Genomic DNA, 16,865 nt, shown 5'->3' on the forward strand with positions numbered 1-16,865 from the left:
GCTTGTAATAGCATACTATTCGTTAATAAATAAGAAGTCTCACAAAGGGCATGTCAATTAATGTGTGTTTGAAAAAAAAAGGTTTCCATACAAGATCTTTATCAAAGCTTTATGAAAATCTACTGATCTTCATCCCTGATAATTTTTTAATCTTTTAATAATAATTTTTGTTTGTTTTAATTCAGGCTTTCTGGAATGAATATACCTCCTCCAGTTATCAGCAACAAAAACTGGCTCAGACTACATTTTGTAACAGACAGCAATCACCGATACCGTGGATTTAGTGCTCACTACCAAGGTACATTTAAAGAAATACATTTTTTGCTGTGGTTGTTTGTATTAAGGAAAAAAAATGTGCCTGAAGTTGTAAAGGAAATGGGAAGGGCCATTTTAAAAAATCTGCATAAAGGAATACTTTGTATTTGCATAAATGATAAATTCAGCTGTGCAACCTGTTTTGTCAAATTACAGTATGTTAGAGTAAGGGTAGTATATTATCTAGTGTAGCTAAATACAGTTATAAAAAAATGACAGCAGATATCTACTTCACTTTACACTGTGGAAGTACTTAGCTTTTAAAATGCTCCTAATATTCTGAAAGATATTGTGTAACAGATACAAGAATAATGTTTTTATAATTAAAATATGTATTTTCCTCTATGGTTGTATAAGTCATGTTTGTAAAACAGTGAGTAAGTTTCTATTTCCTAATGTAGCATTTAATCACTATTATCTCTTACTACTTATTTTTTAATGCATTGTGCTATTATGGGTTTAATTAACCTGTAAGATTCTTATCCACTGTTTTTATGAACAAGCATTATTTTGATTAAAAGTGAAAGCATCTGAAGCATTAACTTGGGAATATCAGCATTTAAAACAAGGTCATTGTAATGATGAAGTGGTGATGAAAACTGAGCTTCATTAGTGTACGGTACTACTGACTGCTTCTTCACAAGCATTACTGTAAATAATATTTTTCAATATCTACAGTGTATCAATGGATCTTCAGGGAACAGTAACCCTTTTTGTGCTTTTGTGCTTTTCCATTTATCGGATGAAAATAAATCATGGCATTCTGAAAGAGATTTAGTTCAGGAATTTCTTTTACAGTTCTCCATAGGAAATTCAGCACAGGAAGAGATTAACTACATAAACATTTGAAGAATCTGATAAAATTAAACAAATAATGTAAAAATTGCAACTAACAAAAGACTAAGACTAGTTTTTTATGTAATTGATCTTTTATAATGGTAAACTTTTTACAACTCTGTGTGATTGCCTCAGATAACATACCGTATACAAAAACAGAGCAAATTTCATTACTATTTCAGCAAATATTGTTTATCTCTATTTAGACTTCCTGAGTTCATAGATGTTCTGAAATGTATATTCTGAGTGAATTTAGGTAAAAAGAGTTTTCCTACTGTAGCTCCAGAGCCCGTATAACTGTTTATGAAAGGCACTGACTCATTTTTTTCATGGTATCCTTCATACTAAATATGATAAACCACACTCTTTACTGGGAAATTGCTAGCTTATGGGACTGTTAAAAGATATAAAGTAGAAACTTTGTCTATTAGATCCTACCCTACAGTTGAGAAACCATGTGATAATTATTTTGGTGGTTTACGTGAAGTAACATGGATTGTTGAGATGTTAATTTTTGAACTACTGAGAAAAGGAGGACAAAATATGTCTCGGATGACACACATACTTGCATTCCTGCCAGAAGTGTGAGGTAATAGGTAATGAAAGAGAACAGACTTTTATTTATTTTCAAAATGTGTTTTCTGCAAGTCACATAAAATGTGAGATGGTAGGTGTGGGAGATTTGAATATGCTGTGTGGCTGCTATTTCTCTTTATCACCTAAGTTTGTAGTGATTATATTATGGGGTTTTTACTATTATTTTGGTTTACTCATTTAATTCTTAGTGGCATAGTGCTGAATGTACGTTAACGGGTACTCTGTACTAAGTTGTGAAATGCTACAGTAGCCCACCATGCTTAAAATGAAGAAAATATCTTTTAGAACTCTGAAAAAAAATATCTAGGCAGTAAAAAATTTCAGCCTGTAAAAGCATTAAATGTGCGTAGTCAAGCAGATGCGATCATTAAAAATTAACCTTCATAGTAGAAAATGGGAAATTTCATTGTCAGGTAGTAGGGAGGAGCAGTTTCTGGGTTGATGGTAAGCTAAAGGAGAGAGTGTGAGGAAATTAAATAAATGTATTAAAAATATTTCATTCATTTAGAAAACAATTATAAATGTATACCACAAAACCTCTCAGCTTGTTAGGAACTGAAAACTTTATTTTTTTCAGTTAGAGACAACATTAACCCTTTTTGTAAAGACAATTTTCAAACAGTAATTTCACTGGTGTGCTGACATGACTTGTCACAAAACCAGATAACTGATAAAAATAAAAAAAACCACTATTCCAAAGAGCCATGTAGTATAGATACATGTACATGTTTCTCTCTTCAGAACCTCATTTCTGCATCACTTTTGAGAGGGTGTTTGTTAATCCTTTCAATAGTCTATTTTATCACTGTACTACACTGTACTACCTGCTGTAAAAACCTGCTTTTTCTCTTGCTTAATTAATGTAGATACTGTTGAAACTTCTTTCTGACTTCACTTATTGAAACTTAATCTTTCCTAAGTAGTGCCACTATAACCAGAATTAATAATTTCTTACCACTTCATCTACTTTAACTTTCTTTATTCTTTTGTTGCATCTTTTGAAGGAACCAGACTCCAAATTCTGAACTTCAGAACACAGCATAATTCTTACTCCATCCCTGTTTGGCACTTCAGTACTCTTTTCACCTAATAACTCCCTTGGCTTGCTGGTTTTGTTTGCACAACTGCACATTTTGTGCTAGTGCATTTGGGTGGTGCTTTGACCCTGCGTAGCAGCAAAGCACTCCCACAGCCACTTGTTCACTCCACCCCCACAGTGGAATGGGGCAGAAAATAGGAAGAACAAGAGTGAGAAAACTCGTGGGTTGAAATGAAAGCAGGGAAAATCACTCATCAACTACTGTCCTGGGCAAAACAGTCATAATTTAAAACATATAATTACTGATTTGGTTGTTGGGAAACAGAGACAAATATTTAAACAATTAGGGAAAACACCTTTCCTCTCCCCTTTTGAAGGCTTAACTTCATTCCAGACTCCTCTCCTTCCCCTTCCTCTATCTACTCCATCACAGATTACACTTTGTCTTTTCAGTGATGTGATGGGCAGTGCAGGAGGTACAGGTCAAGGTGTAGGAGTTTCTTTGTTTCTCATTCTTCTGCTGTTCCTTCCTTCTTTCTCATTTTCTCTGCTCTGATGTGGGTTGATCATGGGCCACAGGGAAGAACCTGCTCCAGTGTGGGTTATCCATGGGCTCCAGTCCCTTTGAGCGTGTTACTAGCTCTGGAACGGAGCACAGCTCTCGCCTTTTTTCTTTCTCTCAGTGTTCATAGCCTTTTCTTAAACACATTTTCACATAGATGCCACAAATTCTGCTGATGGGCTCGGTTGTGTCAGCAGCCTCTGACCTCCCATCACAGAGGTCACATGTGGGCCTCTCTGCTCCCCTGATATAAAAACCCTGCCATTTATACCAATTACAATCTGAAAAAAACTCTTGGTTGTTTTATTCAAACAAAATAAAATAAGTTTTATGGCCACTTTTTAGGCAGGATATGAAGTAACTAAATCTTATTCCCTTTTGTTTTCTTAAATTTATGAAAACTGCTTTTTAAATTCTTTTTCACAAGGCCTAGTTTCAATGTAATATCTAAAGCTACTGTGGCCTAGGCATTTGAAAAGAAGACTAAAAATGATGCAGTACAAAGTCTTAAAATCTAGCTGCATATGAAAAAAAACAACAGAAAACCTAGGGTATTACATAATCTTTCATAAATGTCTTTTTAGTTGTGTCAATTATCATACTTTGCCTAATTTTCTGTTTAAGGCTTCAGTCTTGCAAACACCTGTGAAAATGTTTAAATCACCTTATACAGAACAAATGAAATTTACTGAGGTACATGAAACTATGTGAAACTCTCATCTTCATATAAGTACACTGTCATGCAGGTTATGTGTATTAATTTCTTTTAATGGACATTTAAATTCAAAAAAGATATTGAATTATACAATATTTAAAAGATGTTGGTAAATGATAATCAATGATAATCAAATTGATATGTGTCAATTAGAAGAGAATCAAAATGTTTCCCTACCCAGGTTGCGGTGTCATAACCAAGACAGGCTTACTTTTGCTCGTCTGACCACCCGTGTTTCAGTACTTCTTCCCATTCCCTAAGGGTTCTTTGTCTTGATGTTTTCTGTTCTTACTGCTTTGTTAAAACTCCTTTTGAGTTTGAAACTGTTGGCTGAAGTAGAACCAGAGCTTTTTTGGATCTTCCTGAAGCTGCTATTTCAATGTTTCTCGGCATTGGTAATCTTATTTTCCTGTTTCTAAAATGAGTTGTGCTTTTTTACTCCATGCATTCACAGTTCCTGTAAAAGTTTCTTTTGCTTGCTGCTTTCTGTTGGCAACACTTTACACTTGATCCCTTATGTATGAATCCATAATATTATCTAAGTGGACAGAAGGGATTAAGTTAGCTTCACAGCTTCCAGTCTTACAGGCTGGTGTACACAAACTTCAATATTCTTTATGTCAGGCATACCTGGAGTTGAAAGGGCTTTGGAAAAGAATTCTTCATTTTCTTATAGTTAAACACTAATTTAAGAATCTGTAACTTTACTATCTTTTGAGATCCAGCATCCTTTCCCTCTCTCCCTCCCTTCTCCTTTAAAGCTCTGGAAGGTTTCAGTAGCCCAATACCTGCTATTTATTTCACTTGTGAAATCCATTTCTTAACTGCTTTTGCTTCCTTCCCCCTTTCCTTTACCTCTCTTTAAGCCATGTACAAACCAATGGTTCTACTATGAACAAAATAGTATCAAATATGTTGCTTGAGTTCACAGTCACATCTACCTTCCATTAAAAATCTTTGCTTATAGGAAAAAAAAGATGAAGAAATTAACTATATCCATGAGCTTTTCAGAATAGGATAAAATTTAGCTGTCATGCTGATGCTGGAAAACATTCAACAGTTACTCTGCCTAATACTTGACAGCCAACTATGTAAACCTGAAGTTAGATAAATGCCAACACTTTAAATGTGTGATGCAATATAGAGAAAACTGACATTGAAAAGTTTTCTGTTTCTCTGCTTCATTTTCCTTTGTTCTTTTCTTTTTATTTCTGTCATTTTGTATATGAAAAAAAATGTATGTTCATTCAGAAATAATTTATAGAGTTAGACTGTTCTTAGATATTTTTGTTGGTTTTGCTTTGAGAGAGCATTTGAAGCAATTGGAGATCAGGTAAAGAACAAAAGTAAGTAGTACTAGGCTGCCTCAGAACACCATGGCTAGAGTTGCCAGAAGGGGAAAACTGTCTTTATCACTTTTCCTCAGAACATCTAACAATTAAAACAGAATTTGTCATTCTTTCCTCATCTCAAAAGCTGTTCTCACAGTATACAGTACACAGTACTACTACCAGAGGACTCAGCAGTCGTAACGAAGTCATAGGTGAGACTTCTCTCTCAGTGCCAGGGAAGATTATGTAGCAGATCAACTTGAGTGCTATCATGGGGCATGTACGGGACAACCAGGTGACCAGGCCCAGTCAGCATGGCTTTGTGAAAGGCAGGTCCTGCTTGACTAACCTGATCTCCTCGTATGGTAAGATGACCCTCTTAGTGGATGAGGGAAAGGCTGTGGGTGTTGTCTACCTAGATTTTAGTAAAGCCTTTGACATTGTTTCCCATAGCATTCTCATAGAGAAACTGGCTGCTCATGGTTTAGATGGGCATATGCTTCACCGGGTAAAAAACTGGCTGGATGGCTGGGCCCAAAAAGTTGTGAATGGAGTTAAATCCATTTGGCGGCCGGTCACAAGTGGTGTTCCCCAGGACTCAGTATTGGGGCCAGTTCTGTTCAATATCTTTATCAATGAACTGGATGAGGGGATCGAGTGCACCCTCAGTAAGTTTGCAGATGACACCAAGTTGGGTGGGAGTGTTGATCTGCTTGAGGCTAGGAAGGCTCTGCAGAAGGATCTTGACAGGCTGGAACAATGGGCTGAGGTCAGCTGCACGAGGTTCAACAAAGCTAAGTGTTGGGTCCTGCACTTGGGTCACAACAGCCCCATGTACTGCTACAGGCTTGGGGAAGAGTAACTGGAAAGCTGCCTGGTGGAAAAGGACCTGGGAGTGTTGATCGATGGCTGGCTGAATATGAGCCAGCAGTGTGCCCAAGAGGCCAAGAAGGCCAACAGCGTCCTAGCCTGTATCAGAACTAGTGTGACCAGCAGGACTAGGGAAGTGATTGACCCCCTGTACTCTGCACTGGTGAGGCCACACCTTGAATACTGTGTTCAGTTTTGGCCCCCTCACTACAAGAAAGACATTGAGGTGCTGGGGTGAGTCCAAAGAAGGGCAACGAAGCTTGTGAAGGGTCTAGAGCACAAGTCTTATGAGGAGCAGCTGAGAGAACTGAGGTTGTTTAGTCTAGAGAAAAGGAGGCTGAGGGAAGACCTTGTTGCTGTCTTCAATCACCTGAAAGGAGGTTGGAGAGAGGAGGGTGTTAGTCTCTTCTCCCAGGTCACAAGTGATAGGACAAGAGAAAACGGCCTCAAGTTGCGTCAGGGAATGTTTAGATTGGATATCAGGAAAAATTTCTTCACTGAAAGTGTTATCAAGCATTGGAACAGGCTGCCTAGGGAAGTGGTGGAGTCACCATCCCTGGAGGTTTTTAAAAGATGAGCAGATGTGATGCTTAGGGATATGGTTTACTGGTGGACTTGGTAGTGTTAGGTTAATGGTTGTGTTAGGTTAATCGTTGGACTCAATGATCTTAAAGGTCCTTTCCAACCAAAATGATTCTATGATTCAGCCCTAAGACACCAAAACATAGATGTATCTGTTCAGCTGTACATGAATATATGTGCACTGGCTTATGAAATCAGGGTATCCAAGATATCTTTATGGCAGTGGCAGAAGAGCAGAGGCTCTTCTGGAAGACAAGTCAAGGTGTTGCAAAGCAGTATGTTATGCAGTATCAAAATTGCACCAACCCAAACTATGTATGGGCAACTGTCTTCCCCATACCTAGCTAATCCTGTCAGTGCAGGTTACAGAGTGATTCAGCTGACCATGTGGTAGGGGTTGGGTAGAGGCTCTCTAGAGTAGATGAGAAATCTGAATGGTGTTGGCAAATTAGAATTTTCAGGACACCATGCCATTCTGGCACAGAACCTAGAAGACAGGGAAGAACAGCTAAAATGACAACAAACAGTATATAGGCAGCTATGTTTTCCTGTACAAGGTGTGTACTTTAAGAAGAATTAAAATACTACTTTCCACTGACTTCACTGACTAGATTTCCATTTTTTATAATAGTTTATACATCTAGTGCAACTATAGACACATAGATGTAGGTGTCTTAATCTCAGGTAGAATCTCACATAATGTGACTACTCACTGAAATGGCTTTTTACTACCAGCACACTCATGGGACCTTGAGATTCCCTGGGAGAAATTAAGGTGTTGCACCACTTGTGCTGCATCTGTAGAAGTCTGCTACTTAAATAATGGCTGTGCCTGCTTCTGCTTAGGACAGTGTAAATAAGTTACTGGTTGCATTGGTAATTCATTTGACAGATGACTTTTTTTTTTTGACTGATATTTAGTTCTCAGTATTGTAAATCTGTGACTTTTCAGACCCTGAACACCTATTGTCAGAACAGCCCAGATGGCTACCTAATTTTGCAATGGATGGAGGAAAAAGGAACCCTCTCTTCACAGAGTGAATGGAAATTACCAGAGCTTCTCAGCAGATTTTTTTTTTTTTTGCCTCCAGGCATAAAAAGGACTTAAATTGCATACATTGTCACACAAATAAATCTTTTTATCAGATTTTCATACTTCTGGGTTTTTTAGCTCTGCTTTGTCTTATACTGAGCTATAGTTTCAGAACAGATGATTTTTCACCTTTACACTCAAGATGTCTTTTATCGCAACTATACACCCACACAATGACAGTGCACAGAATTACATTGATTTTGCTGCAGTCAAGTCAGAGAGGAGAAAAATGGCTGCATTTTGTTGACTCTCCCCCATTTTTAAGTATTTAGTTTTAGAATTCTGCCAATTATAAGTTTTAATAACACCACTATTGATGATTAAGTTAGTTCTGATACTGTATATAGATCCAGAAAGATCTGTTTCCAAAATTTTAATTCACTTTTTTCTACCTCAGATGTGATCATCATTTATTAACAAAGTCAGTATAACTAATGTTAAATATAAAAACATAGTAGTCTGTGCTAATGTTTAAACTGATGGATTGTAATTTCCTTCTGAAATAAACGTTAAGTGATGCAGTAAAGAATCCTTCCCATTTTTTAATGTTTTAACACGTGTTTTCTTAATTTCATACTTATCCTGAAGAAAAGCCTCTAATGTTTTAGATACATGCAAACATTTTAATACGTTTCTATTTCATTTACTGTTCTACACACTTCTGTTCATTGTTTACAAAAGAGCGAATTACAATGTTTTATATACTACTGACCGTAAGTAATTCCATCTCGTCTGAGAAGAGAAAAAATGTACTGAATTACTCTATTTCAATTTAGGTAACACTTAGAAAGAACGAATTTTCCTTGCTTAGGTGAGTTTGTTGGAAGTTCAGGAATTTATAAACTGAAATGAAAAACAATATTTCAAACAACAACAAAAAAAACAGGAAAATGGGATATTCAAACTATAAAATCCATAGATAATATAAACAGCCCTGCTGTACGTAAAGGAAAAAAAGGCATTTAAAAATCAGAGTGGTTTTAATGATCCTATTCATATATATAAATGAATATATTAAAAAACATTTAAATATATATAACTCTATACATATAATATATGTATAATTTTATATATATATAAAAGAAATCCTCTAAGGAAACCAACTAAAATTCAAGAAAAAATGACTATTAAAATAAATATTCTCTGGCAGCGGAACTCTTTTAATAATAATGCATATACTGTAGAGTTTATAAGAACTTCAAAATACTTCATTTTGATAAGGTCAAAACATTAATACATTAACCTGTATAACTGTATACTTCATGATGACCAAACAGTGTAATATATTGCACCGCTGACCTGTTCATGTCAAGATGATAAAACAACTGAGGGAAAAACCTGGGATAAAATACATGTTTACATTCAGAATATTTAGTGGTACTGAGATAAAGTGCTGGAACATTTTTTCCCATTTGAAAAATGTTGACATTCAAATGTTCCCATAATATGCTTAGACTTTTTCAATAAGTGACTTATTTTTTTCTGCAGTGAAAATTATTTCACCATAATCAAAGTGATAAACCATTCCAGTTAGTTTTTTAATAGCTTTGACCATTATGAAGTTTACTGGACACCAAAGGAAACAAGCCTGAAGTGGTCTAATGTTGGAAAACAGTCAGTGACATCATATGTATTAGAATTATTTCTGCTGGATGATTTACTCCCATTTCCTTCCCTCCCTCCTCCTCCACCCAGCATTTTCAAATTTTTTTAATTCTTGGAGGTCATTCTTCATTTTGAAGGGGTCTTTTTTTATATTGTTAGGGAACACCCGCACAATGAAAGAGATCATTTTGATAAGAAAACAACATCTAGAAGTAGAGAACTAGATAATGAAGTAACTGAATGTGGGATTTTTTTGCATCTTGCCTCATATATGAGTTTCCCGTGTACTTTCTAATCAGACTGCATACATGATTATGCAGAATTATCTCTTCTCTCTATTCTTCTATTTGGCCTAAAGACAGAGTTGTTTGTTGTTCATTTGCTTGAGAAAACTTACATTTTTGATAACAATCATATCCTCCTGTCCTTGAGGATAAAGGTAGGGTAGCTATTTAGTGTTAAATTTAATTGTATGAACGGGATAGCTAAGTGTTGAGGCATAAAGTGTGTGAAATATAGTTGTTTTGCTCATTTAAATGTTTCTCCCTTGTTTATTATTTGTGAAGACTCTAATCGCACAATATGCATGAAGACTGAATAATGTGCTGAATTGTCTCTTAACCAAAGATAGGAAAGTTATTCTTTTTCCAATAGAAAAATTTGATCTAAAATCCTGTTCTGGAATATGAATATGGAAGTGACCCATGCAATACGTTGTGTCAGAAGTTAGTTCTTATTGTTAAATAAGATACTACAGTTTTTACTAATTCCCAGTGTAGGTAAAGATGAGGACATTCAGCTTTACTCTTCAGAACTAAGTCTAAGATTATGTAATTCCAGAAGTAAAAGTACCTTTTGCAAAGTATCCCCTAAACTCCTTAGTAAATAAGGAGTCAAATCTATTTAATGAACAGTTAGTGTTTTAATGAGTTCTGCTCCAAGTAAGGAATGAAAGTATTTTCTGAACTTTTCAGTTTCCAGCTACACTTTCTCCTTGTTGGTTCCAGCCCATGGATCTTTTTATACTTCAAAATATAGGCTGCTTTATTTGTGTACTGTATCAGTAAGAGTACCAGAAAGCTGAAAGAATTATTTTTCCCATTCACAGGCACCTGGAAATTAATTAAACATATACCTCTACTTAACAAAGTGTTTTCACTTAAATGCAGCTGAGGCAATAAACCTTGCATACTAGTGAACATTTCAATGGTTGGACTCCATGATCCTAGAGATCTCTTCCAACCTGATTGATTCTGTGATTCTGTGGTTATTATATGGAATTTGTTTATTTGTAAAATCACTAACTAGTACCAAAGAGATTCCCAGTTATGTAGTTTGGGTTGGAAGGGACCTTAAAGATCATCTAGTTCCAACCCCCCCTGCCACGGGCAGGGACACCTTTCCACTAGACCAGGTTGCTCAAAGCCTCATACAACCTGGCCTTAAACACTGCCAGGGAGGGGGCAGCCACAACTTCTCTGGGCAGCCTGTTTCAGTGTCTCACTACCCTCACAGGAAAGAATTTCTTCCTAAGATCTAATCTAAATCTACCCTCCTTCAGTTTAAAACCATTACCTCTCATCCTATGACTACATGTCCTTGTAAAAAGCCCCTCTCCCTCTTTCCCGTAGGCCCCCTTCAGGTACTGGAAGGCTGCTATGAGGTCTCCCTGCAGCCTTCTCTTCTCCACGCTGAAGAGCCCCAACTCTCAGCCTGTCTTCATAGGACAGGTGCTCCAGCCCTCTAATCATCTTTGTGGCCCTTCTCTGGACTCGTTCCAACAGCTCCATGTCCTTCTTATGTTGGGGTCCCCAGAGCTGAACGCAGTACTCCAGGTGGGGTCTCACAAGAGTGGAGTAAAGGGGCAGAATCACCTCCCACCATGCTTCTTTTGATACAGCCCAGGATATGGTTGGCTTTCTGGGCTGCAAGCGTGCACTGCCGGCTCATGTTGAGCTTCTTGTCAACCATCAGAAGTTTACATGGGAAGTGAGGCATGGAGATTAAGAACTATGATTAGGAGAGAAAAAAAAAAAAAAAAAAAAGAAGGGGAAAAGGAAATACTTGGATCAGGAACCCAAAAAAAGTAAGCTGAGAGTTCTTAATGAAAAAGAATATGTAGGAGAAAGACAGAGAGGCAAATAAAGTGATTAGAGAGTGAGGGATTGTGAGGAAAAGATTTCATTGAGAAGACCGGCAGCAGTAAGGAGAGTGAACCTGAAGGGAATCCATTGAACAGTTATGACTTAACTGCATAAGAAACCTTCTTGTATAATGCATAGCCTGGTTGGAATCTACTCTGTGCTAGTCGAGAAAAATTGGCTCGAACAGGTAGGTATGACACACTGTAGAAGGTATAAGATGGCGTTTGTGGAGAGAAGTGTTCAAAAATGATTCTTCCAGTGTCCTCAGATTTCACCGTGCAGCTGTGAATATGTTCCTTCCTGACATGAAATAGCTGAAACCTACCAGAAAAGTTTGGGTCAACAAGGTGTTTTTTGCACTGTATAGAGTGGACTAAGGATCCGTTACAAATAGTGTCATGCAGAGTTGGCTATAATTCTTTTCTATTATAATTTTGAGAAGTTAAAAGGTGATTTGTGAATGACATATAAAATTTAAGTTACCCTAAGAAGTAGCTTAGATATCATAAGGTCATAGGACAATTCAGGTTGGAAGGGAACCTCCTACTCAAAAGAAGCTGGGCATTGAGATAAAGCCATGCTGCTCAGGGGTTTGTTCAGTCCTATCTTGAAAAGTCCAGGGATGGAGACTGCATAATGTCTTCTGGCAATCGGTTCACAGCTTGACTGTCCTCACAGGGTAAAAGTTTCTCCTTATATCTGCTCAGAACTTCTCTTGTTTCAACTTATACCCTTTCTTCTTGTCCTCCCACATCATATGTATTGGAAGGCTCCCTTTAGGCCCCCCTGAAGCTCTCTTCTCTGGGCTGAACAAGTCCAGCTTCCTGAGCCTCTCCTCACAGGGCAAGTGCTCCAGTCCCAACCTTCTCCAGTTTTCAATTTCTTCCCAGGGCCCCTTCCTTTTGGTGAGCCTCAAACTAGACATGGAACTAACAAGTGCTGTTAATACAGTTCAGGATGCTGTTGGCCAGGACACAGATTCATCTTGCTGTCCACCAGGACCCACAGGGCCTTTTCAGCAGACCTGCTCCCCAACCAGACTCCAGCCTTTCCTATTGCCAGGGGTTAAAGTTGCCCTTGTTTAGTTTCATAAGTTTCCTGTTGGCCCATTCCTCCAGCCTGTCTTAGATCCCTCTGGACGGCAAGCTTACTTTCAGACATGTTGTCTATTCCATCCAGTTTGGTGTTACTTGCAAACCTAATGAGAGTCCACTCCATAGTTTCCTCCTGGTCATTGATTAAGGTGTTAAACAAGACAGGACACAGGATGAAGTCCTCCAGTGCTACACTTTTACAGTCCTCGAAGAAGAGTACGACCCACTAACCACAAACATGTGACCCTTATCATCTAACCAGGATCTGTGCTATGCTACTTGCCTTTCTCACTCCCCTTGGAGTCTTGAATTAATTTCATGGTAACTGCAGCCATGGCTACCGTTGATTACCAAACAGTTCTTCCTTATTAGTGAGTAGCAGGTCCAGCTGTGCATCACCCCTTGTTGACCCATCCAGTATGCTGATCCAGAAGTTGTCCCTGACATCTTCCAAAAACCCATCACCACACTCCAGCTATGTGAGCTGTCCCACCACATCTCAGTTACTCCAATGATGCCACCGTTCTGTGATGGCACGTGGAGCTCCAGTTCCTCCGGCTTCTGTCCCAGTCTGACTGCATGAGTATATGTAAACTTAAGACAGGGTCTCTTCACCCCATTTGACCCACCTCAAGTCTCTCATGTCCCTCTAAATCTTTCATTTCCTTTCTACTTTTTTGCACTACTATGTCACTTAAATGCGGCTTGTTATCTCCCACTCCCATCATTCTTAGTATACAACTCTCAACAGCAGGTTGGCCAGACTGTTGGCAAAGATGCTCTTGCTGCACTTTGTCATGGGCACCTTTACTACTTTGAGTAACAGCAGGCTGTAGTCACTCTGTTTAGGCAGAGGTTTATTTTAACAGCCCATGAGATTTGTACGACTGCTTCCTAAACCTTCGTTGCATCAATCAGTTTATCTTTAAGTGACTGCGGTCTCAGAGTTAGTCGTAGTCTTCCTGCTGCACTTGCGAGGTATTTAAAGACCTTATCTTCTGTTGTTCCATTGTAACTCTCTTTGCATAGTGAGCACTGCAAAATTACCTTAATTTGCAAATAAAATTATGGGATCTGTTGATCATTACTATTGTCAGTAGTATCAGCAAACCCTTATGTTCTAAGGTAGTAAGTATATATAAAAGCACTACTTAGTCCTCAGGTCCATACTCAAAGTGCCTAAAAAAGCACTACTCAGTGCTTTTTAAAGTAAATATTAGGAAAAGAGTAGAGGACAAAACATAAAACGTGCTGTTGTATAAATTGACCTGCACCATGACTCCTGTTGCTGCTCTGGCCTCTGCATTTCAGAAGAATATAGCAAAGTTGAAAAAAGTTCAAAGCGTGGTAACAAAGGTATTCAAACACATGGATTAGTTTCTGATTGAAAACTGATTGACTAGTGTAGGACCCTGCAGCTTGGAAAATAAATAGAGCTGTGGGAAGACAAGAGATACATAGACTGGAAAGTCATGAATTGCAGGGATAGTACTGGAAATAGATATTATGTCTGTTTTGGATGCCAAAACTGAGGCGCACACCAATGAAGTCACTTGCACAAAGTCACCCCAAAAGTTATCAATGGACTGGGGCATTGGGTATTACGAGCCCAAATCCAGGGCAGCTGAAACCTGGGTAATACTAACCCTTACGCTTTTCACAAAGCTGACAGTATTATTTAGGTAATAGTGTTTTAGTTTATAGTACTGCCATGGTGCACTATGTTGTGTACAAATACTTGTGAAGAGAATCCTTGACTTGCAGGACATATATACAAATTAAAAAGTTGACACAAATATAAAAGGGACCAGGCATATTGACTTTCTGAAAGTAAAACAAACTGTTGCTTTTTCTACTTACCTTCACCTGTCACTCCTTTCCCTTCTTTTCCCACTTAATAGTAAACTTGGGATTAGAGGCAATACCTTTTAATTCCTAATATATATGATAGTGTATAAGTGTAACAAATAGGTTAATAGTGTACATAGTTTTATAACTGGAGATGTAAGAAGAAAGGATTCCTTTTTATTTGTATGCAGCCTGGTGCTGGGTAGTTTGCCTTTTCGTCAAAGAGATATAAAAACCACATGTTTAAATCATAGTTTCCCCTGGAAAGTTCTAAAACTTATGTGTGTTAAATAAATGATCAAAAAAATTTGTAATTATGGTCTTGAAGGAAATTTCAGTTTTAAGAAATTGACTTTCTACTGTCTTTTGAAGCCATCTGAGCACACTGTTTTGACAGCTAGAGCAAACCAGTCAGTAGTACTTAAGCTAAGAATCATTCAGCTACCCAATGACTCTAGAGGGAATTCATGAATATTAACCAACCTGGAAGAAATTAATCCCTTTACCTCTTGTAGAGGCTATCACAATGTTTTTTTTGAGGGTTTAATTGATATTTAAGTATCCCATGGTCTTTGTATAGAGGAAAAATGTTTCTTTTTGTACTCATCTTGTGTTAGAATTAATGTGGTGGTGGTTTTTTTTTTAATTTTTTAAATGATTTTTAATTATTATTTCCTAGGGGAATGAATTTACTTAATACTTGCTGAAAATTCTCAAATACTACTATCCAGTAACTTTTTCTTAACACATAAAAGAAGTTACTTTGGAACTCTGCAGAATCTTTCAGAAGCTCTTGCCTCTACAAAGATGATCAGTGCCATTTAATTTATGTAAAGTAAATATCTGGCAATGATGGTAAAACTGTTGACAGTTTTGGAAGAAGCCAAATTCTAAGTAGAAATAACAAAACCTAATGAGATACACAGAGAACATGGTATGTTATAAGCAGCAAATAGAACTTCAGTGTAAAGAACGAGCATTTCAATATTTTTTAAAACCCATTCAGAAGGTTTCTGATGTCTTTCACAGTTACACTTCTGAGAAGACAAAGATTTACAATTGAATTTTTGTTCCCCAAAACAACGCAACAAAACTTCGTGTCAGTCAGAAATGCTCACTTAATTCCAGTAAAGACATATTTAATAAAAGATCCATCAAGATAAGCTTACATAAATCATTCTCAAATCATAGCACTATGTGAGTCAGTTTGTACAGGAGAAGATATGAAACTTGTTTTAGAGATGCCTTTTATAATTTTTTGCTGGTATTAAGTGATTGTTATTTCAACATATTGCCCACTAAGGACCTTAAATTCTGAGAAATTATATATACTGCAAAGAATGTGACATTCCTGTGTAGAAAGATCTTCTGCAGGTAAAAACACAGAGAAATTGTTCATTTTTTATGTTTAGGATTTTAATTTTCCTCAGGGATATTAAGAATGGAACATTACTCATTTAAAAGGTATAAAAATAAGTTAATGGAAATAAATAAAAAATACAAACACAAAAAAATAATCAGCTCAGTGACAATCATAGCATCCCCGATAAAATTCTATACCCCAGAAATCCATGAATTATTGCATAACCCATTGATGTGAAATTGGGAATTACTGACTTTCACACAAGAGAAGGTTTACAGAATATTCATATTCTAGTATTTATGATGGTGCAAAGAGCATCTAAATCCTGTATAGTTGCTCTGCTTTCTTTTATTTCTTATTGTGTCAGTCGTGGACCTTAGAATACTGTAAATTTAGTCTGCTGAGTTTGGTTTCAGGTATTTTCCTAGATTGCCTTTTTCCCACCTCAGTAATCTCTGAGATTCAGAGAGGAAAGCACATGGAACTACCTCATGTTCTCTACAGTGCCTTCTTGCCAGTTCTCTGATCCTGGCCTTAATATCAGTATGCTGGAAATAAAGGAACATTCATTTTTATTTTAAAGTATCTTCATTTGAAAAGTGTCATGACTCTGATAGACTGAATTAAAAAAACTTTTATTCTTTTTATGCAGTATTCTTACATAATCTTTCTCTTTAAAGAAAAAAAAAGAAGAAATTAAGAAGCAGCCTAAATTCAGTGTAGCTTCAGCCTTTAATTCATAGTTTTGTAGAATAATGAAAGTATATAAACAATTCTTCACAATGTCTTTAAGTCTTTTTCTTCTTTCACTGTCTGAAGTGTCTGTTATATGGAAAGCATCCCACAATATATTATGACACAATAAGATCA

General features: G+C 37.0%; 1 protein-coding gene across 3 annotated transcripts in view; it reads left to right on the plus strand.

The window, feature by feature from the left end:
• The window catches only part of CSMD3 (CUB and Sushi multiple domains 3), a 790,297-nt gene that overhangs the window by 261,725 nt on the left and 511,707 nt on the right, over positions 1–16,865 (plus strand). For all 3 annotated transcript variants that reach the window (XM_068397267.1, XM_068397268.1, XM_068397269.1), the window contains exon 6: positions 186–298. In XM_068397267.1, coding sequence (XP_068253368.1) covers positions 186–298 — 113 coding nt within the window. The remainder of the gene's footprint in view (positions 1–185; positions 299–16,865) is intronic.

Source organism: Nyctibius grandis, chromosome 3 (genome assembly GCF_013368605.1).
Source record: "Nyctibius grandis isolate bNycGra1 chromosome 3, bNycGra1.pri, whole genome shotgun sequence".
NCBI lineage: Eukaryota > Metazoa > Chordata > Aves > Nyctibiiformes > Nyctibiidae > Nyctibius > Nyctibius grandis.